The sequence below is a fragment of the Sphaeramia orbicularis genome, chromosome 20, assembly GCF_902148855.1.
Source record: "Sphaeramia orbicularis chromosome 20, fSphaOr1.1, whole genome shotgun sequence".
In the NCBI taxonomy this organism is placed as follows: Eukaryota; Metazoa; Chordata; class Actinopteri; order Kurtiformes; family Apogonidae; genus Sphaeramia; species Sphaeramia orbicularis.
In genome coordinates, this window is record NC_043976.1 from 3,443,216 (window position 1) to 3,457,637 (window position 14,422).

The following is a 14,422-nucleotide window of genomic DNA, read 5'->3' on the forward strand; positions in this document are numbered from 1 at the left end:
GGTGGGATTTATAGATATAACAGGAATACCGTCCGTCCATCTGAGATTTTAGTCCAACTGATTTCTTTGACATTATTCACCTGATTCTTGTCAAATTTCCCGTGTCCCCCAGGTAGTGATTGGACAAATGAATTGAGGCTATGATGTGTGTCTCGAGGAAAAGTCAGATAAATCCTTAGTTCGAGGCTTCTGTTGTTGATGAGAAAATCACTTTACAAATGAGGCCACGGTTTGTGCAGGTTACGTCATTGGTTCATTCAATGTATTGGTTTCTTATTAAAGCACTTCAAACCTTGCGCTGCGTTGTGGTAGTGTCAGTGTTTGTAGTGAGTTGTCAGTTGGTGAGATAGTACAGCATCAAGATGAGGCCACATAACACTGTACACGTACATGAAGTATTGTAAGTGCAAGTGAAGTTTTGTAAAGCAAAAATATATATTTCTTTTTGAAATGCACCTACAAAACTTATTTTGCTCCTGCAAACCTGTTGTTTGCTTTTACAAAACTTTTCTGCTTTTACAAAACACTCTGGCGTCTTTTTGATGAGGGGGCGTGGTTAATGAGAGGCATGACCAGACCTGGTCTAGACAGGAAGCAATATTAGTGATGATGGACAGACATCACCTCAGTCACTACAATGGAGCGATTGTGAAGTACCACCTTAACCCTTTCATGCATGAGTTATGAGAACCTTGGTCAAGATTTTTTTGTGTGTTTTTATTCCTCTGTAGGCATGAATAAACAATGTGATTGAATTTTTTTAATACACCTATTTTTCATGGAGATACAAAATGTCCTCTCATCTGCACACCATGTGTTTAATTTTTGAAGCAAAGAAACATTTATTTAAAACGCAATATCAGACAGTGATATGTGTGAAAACTATGGAATAAAAACATTTTTAATGCAGCTAATCTGATGTTTTCTCACATTCTATCATGTTCGCAATTTTTATTACCAATTGATTTACACTCGAACATGTTACTGCAGATCAGGTTTATCAAGAACAGCATAGTTACAGTAATGGTATGAATTGCAGTGTTTGGGATAAGCGTCAACTGTGTTGGCTGATATGGAACTAAAACAACAAAACCCATGAATATACAAGAGGACAGCTGTAGAATAACTGTCCACTGTAGTGACCACTATAAATGAAAGGGTTAATGTGTCTATTTCACCATAAGTAAACCACTTATTATCTGGCAGAGTGAAATTGTTTCGGTTCTCAAAACCAGTTCCAAGATCCGTAAATGGAACCAGTTTCATTTACAGAACTCAGAACCAACCCGTGCTTCAAGCTCCAAGCCTCAGCTCACAGCCAGCTACAGCCACAGTTATATGCTGGACGCAGAGCAAGCTCACAGCCTACTTTTCTTTTACACCTGTTTGTGACTTGGGTGAAATCATGGGTGTTTGTGTATGTCAGTTATTCAGTTTGTACAGAATTGCACTCCTATAGAATTGAATAATAGAATAGAATTAGCATTATTGTCTTTGCAAAACACCTTTGTACAGTGCAGCAAAAATTGTTTTTATGTTCTGTAAGCTGCTCAGAGTAAAATACACCCACCAATTACACAGTCAAGAATAAATATATAAAATATATAAAGTCAAGTAAAAAAGACACACACTCACACACAAAATCGAGTCCAGTATTAACAAAATGTGCAAGATCTACAGGTAACAGTAATGACTATGATGTCTAGCCTTTTTCAGTGTAGAGTAGTGCAGTGTCCTGAGGATGGGTTCCGATACTACTTTCACCTCAGCTCACGTCATTATGGAATTGCTTGTTATATTTTCATATGAACAGCAGATGGCAGTATTTACTGTTTCAATGAGCCCTCGAGCAGTGAACCCTTCGGTGAAGGGCTGGAAAGGCTCTGTGATTCATGAGGTGTCATTTAACCATCACTACCCCTAGGGGAGGGGCAGTGCACTGTCTGATGGCTGAATTTCAGTCTTTTCTACTTTTTACAAATTTAGAAAATTTGTCCATCCCATGTCTTCTACACTATTAACCTGATACTTTTCAAATTTGTCAAGTGTTGTGTGGCTGGGCGAGGGTATTAGTAAGCTCCGCCTACTTTTTCACTTCATGTTTTACTGCATTGTGATGTGATCTGCACGGAAAAGACACAAGCACCACCATTCCACCCCCCCCACTAGGAACTTTTTATACCCCTACCCGCCTCAGATGGTGGGGGTACGTAGATATACCAGGAATTTCATCTGTCCGTCCATCTCAGATTTTTGTCCAACTCATTTCTCAGATACTATTCACCTGATTGTTTTCAAATTGGACACACATCTTCTTCTCATGTGCTTTTTTCTAAATTTTTTGCATTTTTTACAAATTTTTGAAAAGTTTTTGAAAAGACAGAGTTAAGACTCAAAATTAATCCCTGAGTAGGTAGAGTGTCAGTGAGCAGGAGGGGCAAAGGGTTGTGCGACCACGTGGAGGTATAAGTAAACTGCCTACTTTTTCACTTGTTTCAGGGAAAGTTTGTGGTTGAGGGAAATATTTTCTCCAGGTAATTTTGGTGGAGATGCACCAAGGTTTTTCAGACTCCAGAGTAAATAATTGAAGTGCCTGCGATGAAAAAGAGGATTTAAATAATAAAAATGATAATGTAATGAATGAACAAATCCATAACAGAGTAAAGTTACACCTGATCAGCCTGTTAAATTAAATGTGTTGCTGTGCATTGCTGTACTGAGACCATCTGTATTTATCGTGTTACACAAGCTCCTGCAGGTTAAAGTGGACGAACTGGAAACTTTTAGTATGAAAGGCTCTAAAGAATCTTTGCAAAATGACATATTTACTCCTGTACATGACCTTTTAAAGTGTTTGACCCTCTGATTACTATGAAAACCTGTTTGTCTGTAGCCAGGTAACTCCAGCATTGACCTGTCCGGCTCCGTGTTGTACTCAGGGCCAGTTGACCCCGCCCAGTGGGTGGGGCTTCGTAAAACCGATGGAAAACTGCTCGACTACCTGAGGGTAAGGATGACGTGAAAGTGATGCCACAGTTAGTATGAGATGTTTGTCATGGTGGTATGTGTCTGGTGTGGGTCATAATCCTGGAACAGGAACGGGGGAGGATGGTTTTATTGGTGTAAATTTGTGCAAATACTTTGGAACCTGTTCCTGCACCAGTCAGAATGAGTGAGGAGGGAATTCTGGTGGTTGGACGTTGAGTATTTTTTTTCACGTCGCTCACAGCTGTAATGTGTCCATCAGTGTGGGTGTGTTGTCAGAATAACCTCTGTTACAAATCGACTTTTTGAATGGATTGATGTCATTTACTGTTTCCAGGTCCTCACTAATTTTGTCCATGTTATTAATCTCCAGTTTGTGTCCCTGAGTAGAAAAATACATCCACATCCAGAATGTTCAGTCAGTGTACCTTCTCATGTGATGATGTTGTTAGCACTATTGGTAGCAATTGTATAAGGCTGTGTTATTGTGTCTGCAGTATAACCTGATGATGCTGGCGCTATTAGCCTTTGAAGTCACCATTTACAGACACCAAGAGTTATACCGTCTCCGTAGAAACAAAACTCCGCCTCCCACCAGGACACTATTCCACGATGTCACCAGGCAGCAGCTGGATGACAATGTGGTAACCTGCGCTAAGTACTTCATCAACTACTTTTTCTACAAGTTTGGACTGGAGGTGAGACACATTCAGGTAGCGTAGCAACAAGCTAATCCACACATGAACCCTCCTCACCAACTCTTCTTCTGCTCTGTTAGACCTGCTTCTTGTTGGCTGTCAATGTCATTGGTCAGCGCATGGACTTGTTTGCTGTAGGCCATGCCTTTGGCCTCATCGCTATCCTATCACAACGCAGCAGGAAACGCATCGCCTCAGTGTGGCCAAAGTACTGCTACTTCCTGTCGGGGCTGCTGTGTTTTCAGTACCTGCTGTGTATTGGGTTTCCTCCTGCTGCTTGTAAAGGTAAAACACTAGGACACATCCCACCACACCTGTACAGGTAGAACAAACTGAAACACACTTGTACAGGTATGACATTGGTCTGTTTGGTTTGAACCATAAGAGCAGTGGATTTTGATTTAACTCCACATGCACATTGAGTCCTGAAGACCCTTCGGACCCTGTACCCATGAACCAGACCTACAGGGCTGTATTTAGGTCAAATAAGACCAGGTGACTTTGGTTCAGCTCTGTTTTTTCAGATGTGAGGGTGAGGATAGAAGAGTCAGTGTAACTTATTCACTAGTGTCTGCTTCTAAACTTCATTCTATCATAGGTTTTGACCATCACCCTACTGTGAGGCCAACCACGCCCTTTTCCCTGGCTCACTTGTACCCACTGTGCATTAGTTACATCTGCTGCAGTGGACATGTTTCTCATTGGTGATGGCAGTATCAGGTGTACCAGGACAGGAGGCGTTAACTCACTCACACATTATGGCTGACACATATTGATGAAGTGTGTGTGATGGGTCGCATTAGCCTCAGTAGTAGAAACAGATGTGAGTCACTAGTTCTTAAAGCAGACCTACATGGGTCCACAAAGAAAGCCTTCAGAGCAGGATAAACCCAAGAACTACAACTTTACAGAGCGTAGCCTTCATTTATTGAATCTGAGGGTTTGACGTCTTGGATATGTTTAACCTATACCTGCACAGATAACTCAGATAAAACAAACTGTGCGCCTTCAGTTTTTCTGGAAAGACGACTCATACTGTCTGTCTGTCTGTCTGTCCAGATTACCCCTGGAGGCCTCCATCCTCCAACATGGACTCCAACGTGGTGAAATGGCTTTTCCTCCCCGATCACCTGACCCCTCCCAACCCACTATTCCTCCTCTGTAACTTCATCATCATCATCATCTTCATAATGATGTCATCACTGTTCACCCTCAGGGTTAATCAAAGCCGCCTCCTTTTTTTCTTCCAGATGACTTCATGCTACTCCTTGGTGCCTCCCTTCAGCTGCAGGTCTTTGAGGAGGAGGTTCAGCTCCAGGTCCAGGTTCTGGCTGGAGACAACAGTGAGCTGGATGGAGATGATGATGAACAGACCTCTGATCCAATCAGACAACTCCGTCTGAACACTGTCCCTGACTTCATGCTGTGCAGGTATAGTCTGCCCTCTGTCTACCTGTCACCTGTCACCTGTCTACCTTTCTGAACTGTGGTCTGACCTCTATGTCTAGGTCCTACCTCGATATGATGAAGGTCATTATATTCTGCTACATGTTCTGGTTCGTTCTCACAATCATATTCATCACTGGGACGACCAGGTGAGTGCGTGGGGCCCCCTTTACTTTCAGTCATATAATGATCTAATTTATTTCACCAAAGCCTGACTTTAGCCATGTGATGTCCACCGACATGCCCAGACAGGTACCGGTGATTCATGTAGTTTGTCAAACCCTTTTTGGTATTTATTTTTTTCTTCTTGGGTTGTGTATCATTTGTTACCATCAACCATGAGGTCATTCCACTGTATGACTCCAACACAACGAGCATTCAAACACAAACTCTAAGCAATTATAGAAAGATTAAGTTTGGCCCAGAGAAGGACAAACATAAAAAGAAAAACAGCATCACTGACATGTGAAAATTAAAAAAAAAAAAAAGAATACAGCAAAAACATAGAGGAACGTGTGGTGCCAGGCACAACAAACCTTCCCCCTTGCATGTATTTCACCCATTATGAGTAAATGGGAAGACTTTTAAAAAATCCTAAAAAATTTGAACTTTGACCTACCTCTCCCAACATGTAATGACAACTATTCTCGGTCACTGGAAATCTATAAACCCAATTTGGTATGAATTGAACCAATAGTTTTGCTGCTAAAGCATTAACAAACAAAAAAACAAACAAACTGAACCAAAAAACAATACCTCTTGCCTCCCCTTAGGTGGGCGAGGTAATAAAAGGCAGAACTGTCTTTGAAGCAAATGTGTTTTCCAATTGAAGCTGAAATTATTAATTTCATTTTAGCAGCAAGGTTTGCAAATAGTGACAAATTGCCCTTATGCTTTGATATTCACGATGTGGAATACAATTATGGATTACTTAAACTATGAACCCTTATGAACTAAAGGAATAATTATAGGATGGACATTTATTTATACTTTATAACAGGAGGTGGGACCGCACCTTTGATTTTTGTCTTTTTTTATTTAGGAGAATTTGATTGAATCATGTGCAAGTGGTCATGGTTTACATAAAACAAACTGATAAGTGAAACTGTGCAGTCGGTGGAAGTTATACGGTTAAACTTAAAACACTGTGGAGATTCTGTGAAAGTGGTTTGTGTTTCTACCTCCTTTAGGATCAGTATCTTCTGTATGGGTTATCTGGTAGCCTGTTTCTACTTTCTGTTGGTGGGCGGAGACTTACTACTGAAACCGGTTAAATCCATCCTGGTTTACTGGGACTGTCTGATTGGATACAATGTGTTTGTCATCACCATGAAGAACATCCTGTCGGTACGACAACACAACAGACTCAGTCATCCATTGTGTCCAGTGGTGAAACTTGCTTCCTGCCATCTGTCTGTCTCTCACCTGTCTATCTGTCTGTCAGATTCTGGCCTGTGGCTTCATTAAGTCGTTGGTGTTAAATCATTGTTGGCTCATTCAGCTCTTCAGTTTGGCCTGCACCATCAAAGGATACACCAAACGTAAGGACTCTCTGAAATCTGCCTCTTTAACTACTTTCTCCAGGTCACAACCAATAGAACCAATAACAGTCCAAGGAGTCAGACCTGTTTATCTGTGGTTGTTGTTTTTAGCGGAGCAGCAGAGCAGTAAACAGTGTGAGTTGCCTAGCGATGAGGCAGGCATCATCTGGGATGGTGTCTGTTTTTGCTTCCTGCTGCTGCAGAGAAGAGTTTTCAGGAGTCACTACTTCCTGTACGTGGTTCTTGACCTGCACAACACACAGCTGTTGGCCTCCAGGTAAAAACACACAAACATCTGCACATCTGGACAAGTCACTGTTTTCAGGAAACTCCAGACCTACAGCTGGACCTGGACGAGCAGCAGAAGATGGATGATTAGAAAGGTTTATGAAACTATCTTTTCTCAGAGGGAATCTGAACTCAGCTGTTATGTTCCTCTCTGTAAAGACACTCATGTCCACACTGGTGCAGGTGTTTTACCAAACGTTTATTTTTCTCTGTGTTTGTTCCTCTCATCCATATGTATAAAGTGTGTTAGTAGATTATGAATTCTTTTTCCAAAGCATATGTTATTGAACTGTGGTTTGTGTTGATGTAAAACATACAAGTTGGTCATTGATGTCATTTCAGCCCAATTTGTTCATGGCTGTTATGTATTTCTGTGATGAAGCTGCACCTGAAACATCAGATCCAGGTGTATATGTCAGTGCATGACCTGCAGTGGATGGAGGTCACCAATACCTTTGGGAGACAGACAGGACCAAACCAGCATTATGGACAAATACACATCATGTAAAAAATACACTTCAAACACCATAACCAACACCGAAGGAAACACAAGTTTACAACTGAATGACACCTACAGGACAGATTAAAGCCTCTGAGTCTGATATATCCAGTTATTGAAGGAAAAACTCAAAACCTGGTTCAAAGTCTGCTGCAATGAGTGTAGCTTTATTTAGTGTTCCAGAGCACGGTGAGAGTACTGATGCAGACAGAGTCTGTTTAGGTAGTCTGACCCTGAATCTACATTTTCAGATGGTATTTATACAGTTACTTCAAAGCAGTCAACAGAAAACTAAAGATAAACAAAGAAATAAAGAAAAAATGGTTGTACTTCAGGAAGGAGCCAGGAAATTTACATTCAAGGGAAAAAGGAGGGGGTTGCACTCCAGGAAGGGGGCAAAGATTTTCACCTAGGTGGAAGGAGGGTAAGTTTCTCAGACTTGGTGGAGGCATCTTAATATATTATCAAAACAGCAGTGGTTAATGCTAAACAGGTTAACTCGGCAGGAACAGCAACAAAAGGGTGCCTTCTGTGCTCACAAACAGAAGGGTTCCTTCTGTGTTCTCAGACCAGGACACATATTTTCTTCCTTACAGTATTATCCACAGTATCCACAGGTTGGACAACAACTTTTGGCCCAAACCTGATGTTTGTAGACAGTTTGATGTTGTCATGTGGACAAAGATATTTAGTAAAACAGCAGATGTTTAATAATATTTGTATTGGTGAGGACAGAACTTAAGATTTATTTAACAAAAAACAGGACTTTAACCTGACAGAACCGCTGTTCTTATCTGTTTTTCATTTTGAATCTGAACGAGGGACACCAATTATGATAAGTTGATTAGTTAAAATGGTATATATAGTCAACAGCTTTTTTGAACTGTCTCCAAATTATTATTTGCAGTAGATGGAGATTTATGTTTTACTTCATTAAGATGTGAGACTAATGTTGTATGATATGTGTTAAATAAAGCCTGAAAAAGTGTTTTAAACATTTGTTATACATGTGGTTCACTCAGTCTTTGGTTGGACAGTTTTTGGTTTGTCTTATTTAGATCTTATTTTGGTTTGAGTGGAGACACAAATAATTATTCAACTCTATATTATTATTATTATTATTATTATTATTATTATTATTATTATTATTATTATATTTAAAATACCCAAGTTTAGTCTAAGTACCTAGAAGAGTACTTAGACTAAACTTTGAAGAACAGCTGCATTGATCAGCTGTTTCAACATCATGACTTCCTGGAGGAACTGATGGTTGTGTCATGATTCAGCTTCAAGCTCAAAAATATGTTTTAGTGTATTTTAATGTGTATGTTGCAGGGGGGCGGAGCTCTTTGAGGCATCCACAGTGAAAGCTGTTCGAGCACGACTGGAGGTGGAGAAGACCTCCATGGACCTACTGAAAAGACAGTAAGACCTGAACAGTCATAAACTCAGGACCAGTGAAGGTCTAGACACATTGTGATGGGTCAGAACATACAGACCAACAGAGTCAACTGATGCAGATCACTGACGTAGACCACCCATGTAGACCACAAACTGACACCATCTGGGCCATCATCTCACCTGTTTACTGCTCCTCTTTGACAGACTGACAAACTCTTCAAACGCACAAAAAGAGCTCCACAATTTCTCTGGCTTTTGTCTGGCTTTTCCAACACATGACCAGTACCATCTTACACGCTCTTTCAGGTGTTTGTTCCAGAGTCAATGAGAAGACTAGCAGCTAAACACAACCAGGACTAGAAAGACGAACCAGAGTCTAGTTTAACCTGACCATAAAGCCTTTAAGTTTGATTTTTCTGGGCAGGTGCTGTCAAGTTGCTCTAGATAAATCCAGGTATTTGTTGGTCTAATGAATACCAGGTTCTGATGGTCACCCCCCTAAACCATTTCCTGTCGGTGCGTTCACTTCAGGATGGAGAGGATTAAATCTCGACAGCAGAAGTTCCGCAGAGGAAAAGAGAAGATGCTCAGTTTGACCCATGACAGCTCCCACACTGGTCAGGAAAACAAGAAGGGGCAGCAGCCAAAGGAGTGGTGGAGGCCTTGGGTTAACCACGCCTCCAGTGAGTCACATGACCTCTGTATTCTATCCATCTGTCTGTCTGTATATTTAATCTGTTATTCTGTCTGCAGTGGTGAGGAGTGGTGATTACTACCTGTTTGAGACTGACAGTGAGGAGGAGGAAGAGGAGGAGAAAAAAGAGGATGAGGGGAATAAGGAGGAGGAACTTCCTGAGAAGTCAGCCTTCCAGGTGAGTCCCATTGGTTTCAGACTAAAAAGACAAACATGAACTGGAGTCAGATGTAACTGATGGTGACATGGTTTCTGTCAGTTTGTCTACCACGCCTGGATAACTGACTCCAGAACAGCGATGAGAGCTCGCAGCAACCATCAGAAACTGTTGAACAGGAAATCATCTGAGCGACGGAGCAGGAGGGAGGAGAAGAAAGGGGGTGAGGAGGAAGAGGAGGCTCATATGTTCATAACTAACAGTCATCTTTCTTAATGTTGTTTCACTGTGTGTCATGTGACTCCTGTCCAGCAGGAGGAGTCATTGAGGTGTCAGTGGAGACTGAGGATGATGGCGAGGATGAGGAGACGGAGGAAGGACCAGGTTTGGGTTGTTACATTATGGTTGTGTTCAAAATGTGTGGGGTGTTTGTCCAAGTCCAACATGTTCCATCAGGAGGCACTTCTTCACACACCTAATGACTTATTTCCATCTATCAGAGAACACACAGTGGCCTGTTGGTTTTGGCAATGAAAACACTGCAAACAAACAGCAAAGGAGGACATAATAAAAGACAAACCAGAGTATGCATTAACCAGACTAAAAAGAGAAGAAATGATCAGATTTTACCAAATGAAACAGGATTAGAAAGAAGCTGTTGTCTGATTAAACTAGTCTGAAAAGAGTCCAATATAATCAGACAATGAACCAAACTCTGAATGAAAGCTCTACCTACCGATGTGGCATTTCTCACAGCACTTAGTAAAAGTTTGAACATGAACAACCCGCCTCCCTCCAAAGCCCCACCCCCTTCCCTCTGCCTGAGCTCTGAGGCTCCTCCTCTCATCTGATGCGTGATGGAAACGGAGGAGGAAGCAGAGGTGGAGGTCCGGTCCGTTTTGGCGTGTCCGCGGACCCCTCCCTCAGTAATCAGATACATCATCCACCTGCCGCAGGCCCGCGGCTCCTGTTCCATCAGTAGACCTGGTCTGTGCAGTACTGGGTCAGGGTCTTCACTGCAGTGCCCAGGGGATGGGCGCGCGCACTGTGAACGCGCGGCCTCCGCGAATTTTCCGTGGACATTTGAGGTTTCATAGTCCATACATTTATCATCCTACATCATCATACATTGTGTGACACCATGTACATGTACCTGTATGAGTCCCACCGTCAGAAAAGCTGAGCTTTATGCAGACCTGTTCAGTCCAGTACAGCTGACTTCCGGACTTTTATCTCCATCCTTCATTCATCAGACTCCCGTTTCTTCCCCTCAGTTGTTGTTTCTGTTCATAAATCCGTTTTTTTCCTTCCACATGTGCATGTCAGTTTTATCCAAACACATCCTAGACAGTAGACTGTGGTCAGTGGTCAGTAGACTGTGGTCAGTGGTCAGTAGACTGTGGTCAGTGACAGGAGAAGCAGCGCCAGTGAAGTGTCAGATTCAGAGGGACACATATCGGATGTGAGACAGCGATAATGGATCGGATGCTGGACGGCCGTAATGGATGATTGACAGGAGGCTCAGTCAGGTTCGGCCAATTATTTTATTCGGACCGAATAAAATGATTGGTCAGACTTTTATCAGAAATATATGAGAATTAAACATTTTTGAGTTTCAATACCTGGCGGATTTCTTTTACATTTTAGTTTGACACACACTTATTAGGAGCATTTTAAGATGACAAAAGAAAAGTGTAAAAATGCCACATCATACGGTAGAGCTTTAACTGAGTTCAAGACAAATCGAACAAATGATTGAACTGGAGCAATGAGATTAACTAGGATCATAATCCATGCAATGTAGAAAGACCACACATTTTCAGGTTTGTCACGTGAATATTTATGGTCAGAAACAGTGTCAGCAGTAGATGGTAAGAGCACAGTGATAGATATTGATGGATGGTGTTGGTTGGTGATGGATGGTGTTGGCTGCTATTGGTTGGTTATTGTTCATGTTGGCTGCTGTTGGTTGGTGATGACCTGTTGTGTGTTTCAGACACAGTGTTACGTCGGCTCTCCAACACATTGCGGTTCTGCTGGGTTCTGCTGTCGGCTCTGCTGGACTCTCTGACTGCCTGGCTCAGCAGTCTGTGTCAGGAGCATATTGACATCTCCACCGTGCTTCGCATCGAGCACTGTATGCTCACCCAGCAGGCCAAGCAGGTATGGACATGGACTTCAGATCAGACAGGAGGAGGGTGTCAACAGAAAATAACATGACAATTCTTGAGTGATTCCATCGAAATACGTCACAGATTTTAACTGAATTTACAGAACTTCTTCAAAGAGAAGTGGTTTTAAGTGTTGTATTAACAAACTCCTCAAGTCTTCACCCAGCTGACTTCGATGGTCAGTTAATAACTTAAAAGCATCAGAAATGAAAACTAAAGAAAATGATGACTTTCCTTTGATTGCTCTTGTTTTTCTAGTGGCTCATTACTGCCCCCACTACTTTTTGACCAAAGTTTTGACCAAAATGGACCATGTGTGGTTGACATATGTATCAGGAGCCTTATCCTGAACCAAACAGGAAGTCCATAATTTTAGTGTAAATATGCATTTTTGTCATTTCCCAAATAAAGTAATATTTATCTCATTTGAAAGCCACTGAAAAGGATCAGTAAAACCTGTTGACTACATTTTAAGATGGACCTGCCTGAACCAGCTGATGAACCAGCTGATGAAGACACGCTTCAACAAAGCCAGCAGAGCTGCTTCATTTTTTTTTTTATTGTTTTTAGGGTCACGTGCCTTCTAGAGAGGCAATTCACATCTACTACCAGGAACAGATGATGAAATCCTCCAGAGAGTCAGGTCTGGACTTCAGTTCCCATGACGAACAGAGGCAGATCTCAGCAGAAGGAGGAATACTGGAGCAGGACAATGAAGTGGAAAGGAAAGAAGAGGAAGAGGAAAAAGGAGGTGGATCAGCAGAGGAGAAACCAGAGGTGAGTCCAGGAGGAGACGATCTATCGGAACCAGGACCAGCAGAACTTCCATTAGAATCAGGTCCAGCAGAGGGAGTTCAACCAGTGACACCAGAATGTACAGTCATGAAAACCAGCCAGAGGTCCCGACCCAGACTGCTGAGGATGAGGAGAGTTGAGTCTTCATCATCGTGTTCATCATCAGAAGAAGGAATCAGTCATCACAGGTTTGTCTTTAATCGGATCAAATTGAGAAATCATTACTATGTCATATTCTGATTATTTATATTTATTGGTTTTATGAGGTTTTAGTTGTTTATAAAATGTTCTTAATTGATATTTTAGTTTGATTTGAACATGTGATTTTTGTCCCATTCTTGATATTTCCAGCTGCAAACATTCACCTTAGTTTAAAATGGTAAAATACAGTTTACTGTAGTGGAAAGACAAAGTATAGTTTTGAATGAATTTATGTTAACTTGGTGATAAGTATGAAATTGAAGTTGTAACTCAGTGAAACACATCAGGTTTCCTCCTCTGCTTACACACATGGAACTATTGGACATTATTTCAGTCTGAACAGTGGAGAAGTTGTGGAGCAGCTTCCTGTCGACATTTGGCCGACTCAGACCGTCACCTCCTCCCCGACCTCCATCGCCTCCGTCCTCCTGCCTCCGTCCTACAGCCTTGCTCTTGGTCTCGACCTCCAGCAGGAAGAGGAGGAGGTGAGGTCAGAGTTCAGGAGGCGAACAGCAGAGGACAGGAGCGACGTCCTGTCTGACTCTACCTCTACTTCCTGTCCGCTTGCGTCTCGTACTCAAGAGCTGACGGCAAGCGAGCTGCTGAGGAACAGGTGAGACAGGTGGATCCTCCTTTAATCTACCTGAACACTGTTCCAACTCTCACGCTGTGTTTCTGTGATCAGGACCTTCTATGACACCGAGCTGGAGGCGTCAGACCGCTTCTACGGCAACCAGCCCCAGCTGCTGCAGCTGTGCTACGCCCTCTACAACATCCTGGCCGCCAGGTGAGTGTGGGACAGTCTCCTCATGTAGAAGAACAGGTAGCTTGTAAAACAGACTGCAGGTGAATCGGCCCATGCTCTTCAGGTTTACAGGTCCACAGTTGGGACTTTTCCATTGGCTGTGTGGACTGAGCTTCAGGTCACATTAATGTCATGGAAAGACACTGAGGGTGTTTTCAGACCTGGACTGATTGGAGCAGTTGTTCCGGAACAAGTTTTTGGCTCGGTTTGATTGGGCATATGTGAAAGCAGTAATCGCGCTCTGTTTCCAGAACAAAACATCTGAGCTGAGACCGCTTGGAAGAGGTGGTCTCAGCAATCTCTCAGCGGAGTGCTTTGTTTATAGTGTGAACATGACCACAGTGATAGAAATAGACAACTACAGTTTTCCCTACCACTCTGAACGGGGCCAGTTCCAGACAATCATATATGAGGTGGCAATCAGAAAAGTGAAGGGTGCACATGCTGCTAGGCAAGGCAAGGCAGATTTATTTGTATATTGTTATGGTCTGGCTTGGGGACCACAACAAAAATATCAAACGGAGGACGGATGATCAATGCTAAACGTGATTTATTTTACAAAGTAACGAATAAGTGCAAATGAAACCATAACCAGAACACGAAGTACAATAAAAAAAAAACAAAGGTGGCTCGGGCTGAGCATCCAGCCAGTGGCAGAGAGAGAGAGCGCGGTCTGGACAGCCATCCTTTATAGACTGGGAACCACGGACGCAGATGTTTCCCATTCCCAGGCTCCACCTC

At 42.4% G+C, this 14,422-nt stretch overlaps 1 protein-coding gene across 2 annotated transcripts in view; it reads left to right on the forward strand.

The window, feature by feature from the left end:
* LOC115411038 (piezo-type mechanosensitive ion channel component 2-like) overlaps nt 1-14,422 on the forward strand; it is an 88,843-nt gene that overhangs the window by 46,631 nt on the left and 27,790 nt on the right. Inside the window, exons 20-37 of one of the 2 annotated variants that reach the window (XM_030122971.1) lie at nt 2,894-3,007; nt 3,483-3,683; nt 3,764-3,968; nt 4,743-4,844; nt 4,934-5,114; nt 5,192-5,278; nt 6,320-6,476; nt 6,574-6,670; nt 6,782-6,947; nt 8,793-8,882; nt 9,390-9,541; nt 9,612-9,730; nt 9,812-9,932; nt 10,022-10,093; nt 11,706-11,872; nt 12,451-12,863; nt 13,211-13,489; nt 13,562-13,663. In XM_030122971.1, the coding sequence (XP_029978831.1) occupies nt 2,894-3,007; nt 3,483-3,683; nt 3,764-3,968; nt 4,743-4,844; nt 4,934-5,114; nt 5,192-5,278; nt 6,320-6,476; nt 6,574-6,670; nt 6,782-6,947; nt 8,793-8,882; nt 9,390-9,541; nt 9,612-9,730; nt 9,812-9,932; nt 10,022-10,093; nt 11,706-11,872; nt 12,451-12,863; nt 13,211-13,489; nt 13,562-13,663 (2,825 nt within the window). The remainder of the gene's footprint in view (nt 1-2,893; nt 3,008-3,482; nt 3,684-3,763; nt 3,969-4,742; nt 4,845-4,933; nt 5,115-5,191; nt 5,279-6,319; nt 6,477-6,573; nt 6,671-6,781; nt 6,948-8,792; nt 8,883-9,389; nt 9,542-9,611; nt 9,731-9,811; nt 9,933-10,021; nt 10,094-11,705; nt 11,873-12,450; nt 12,864-13,210; nt 13,490-13,561; nt 13,664-14,422) is intronic. The other variant, XM_030122972.1, reaches the window with a different exon arrangement.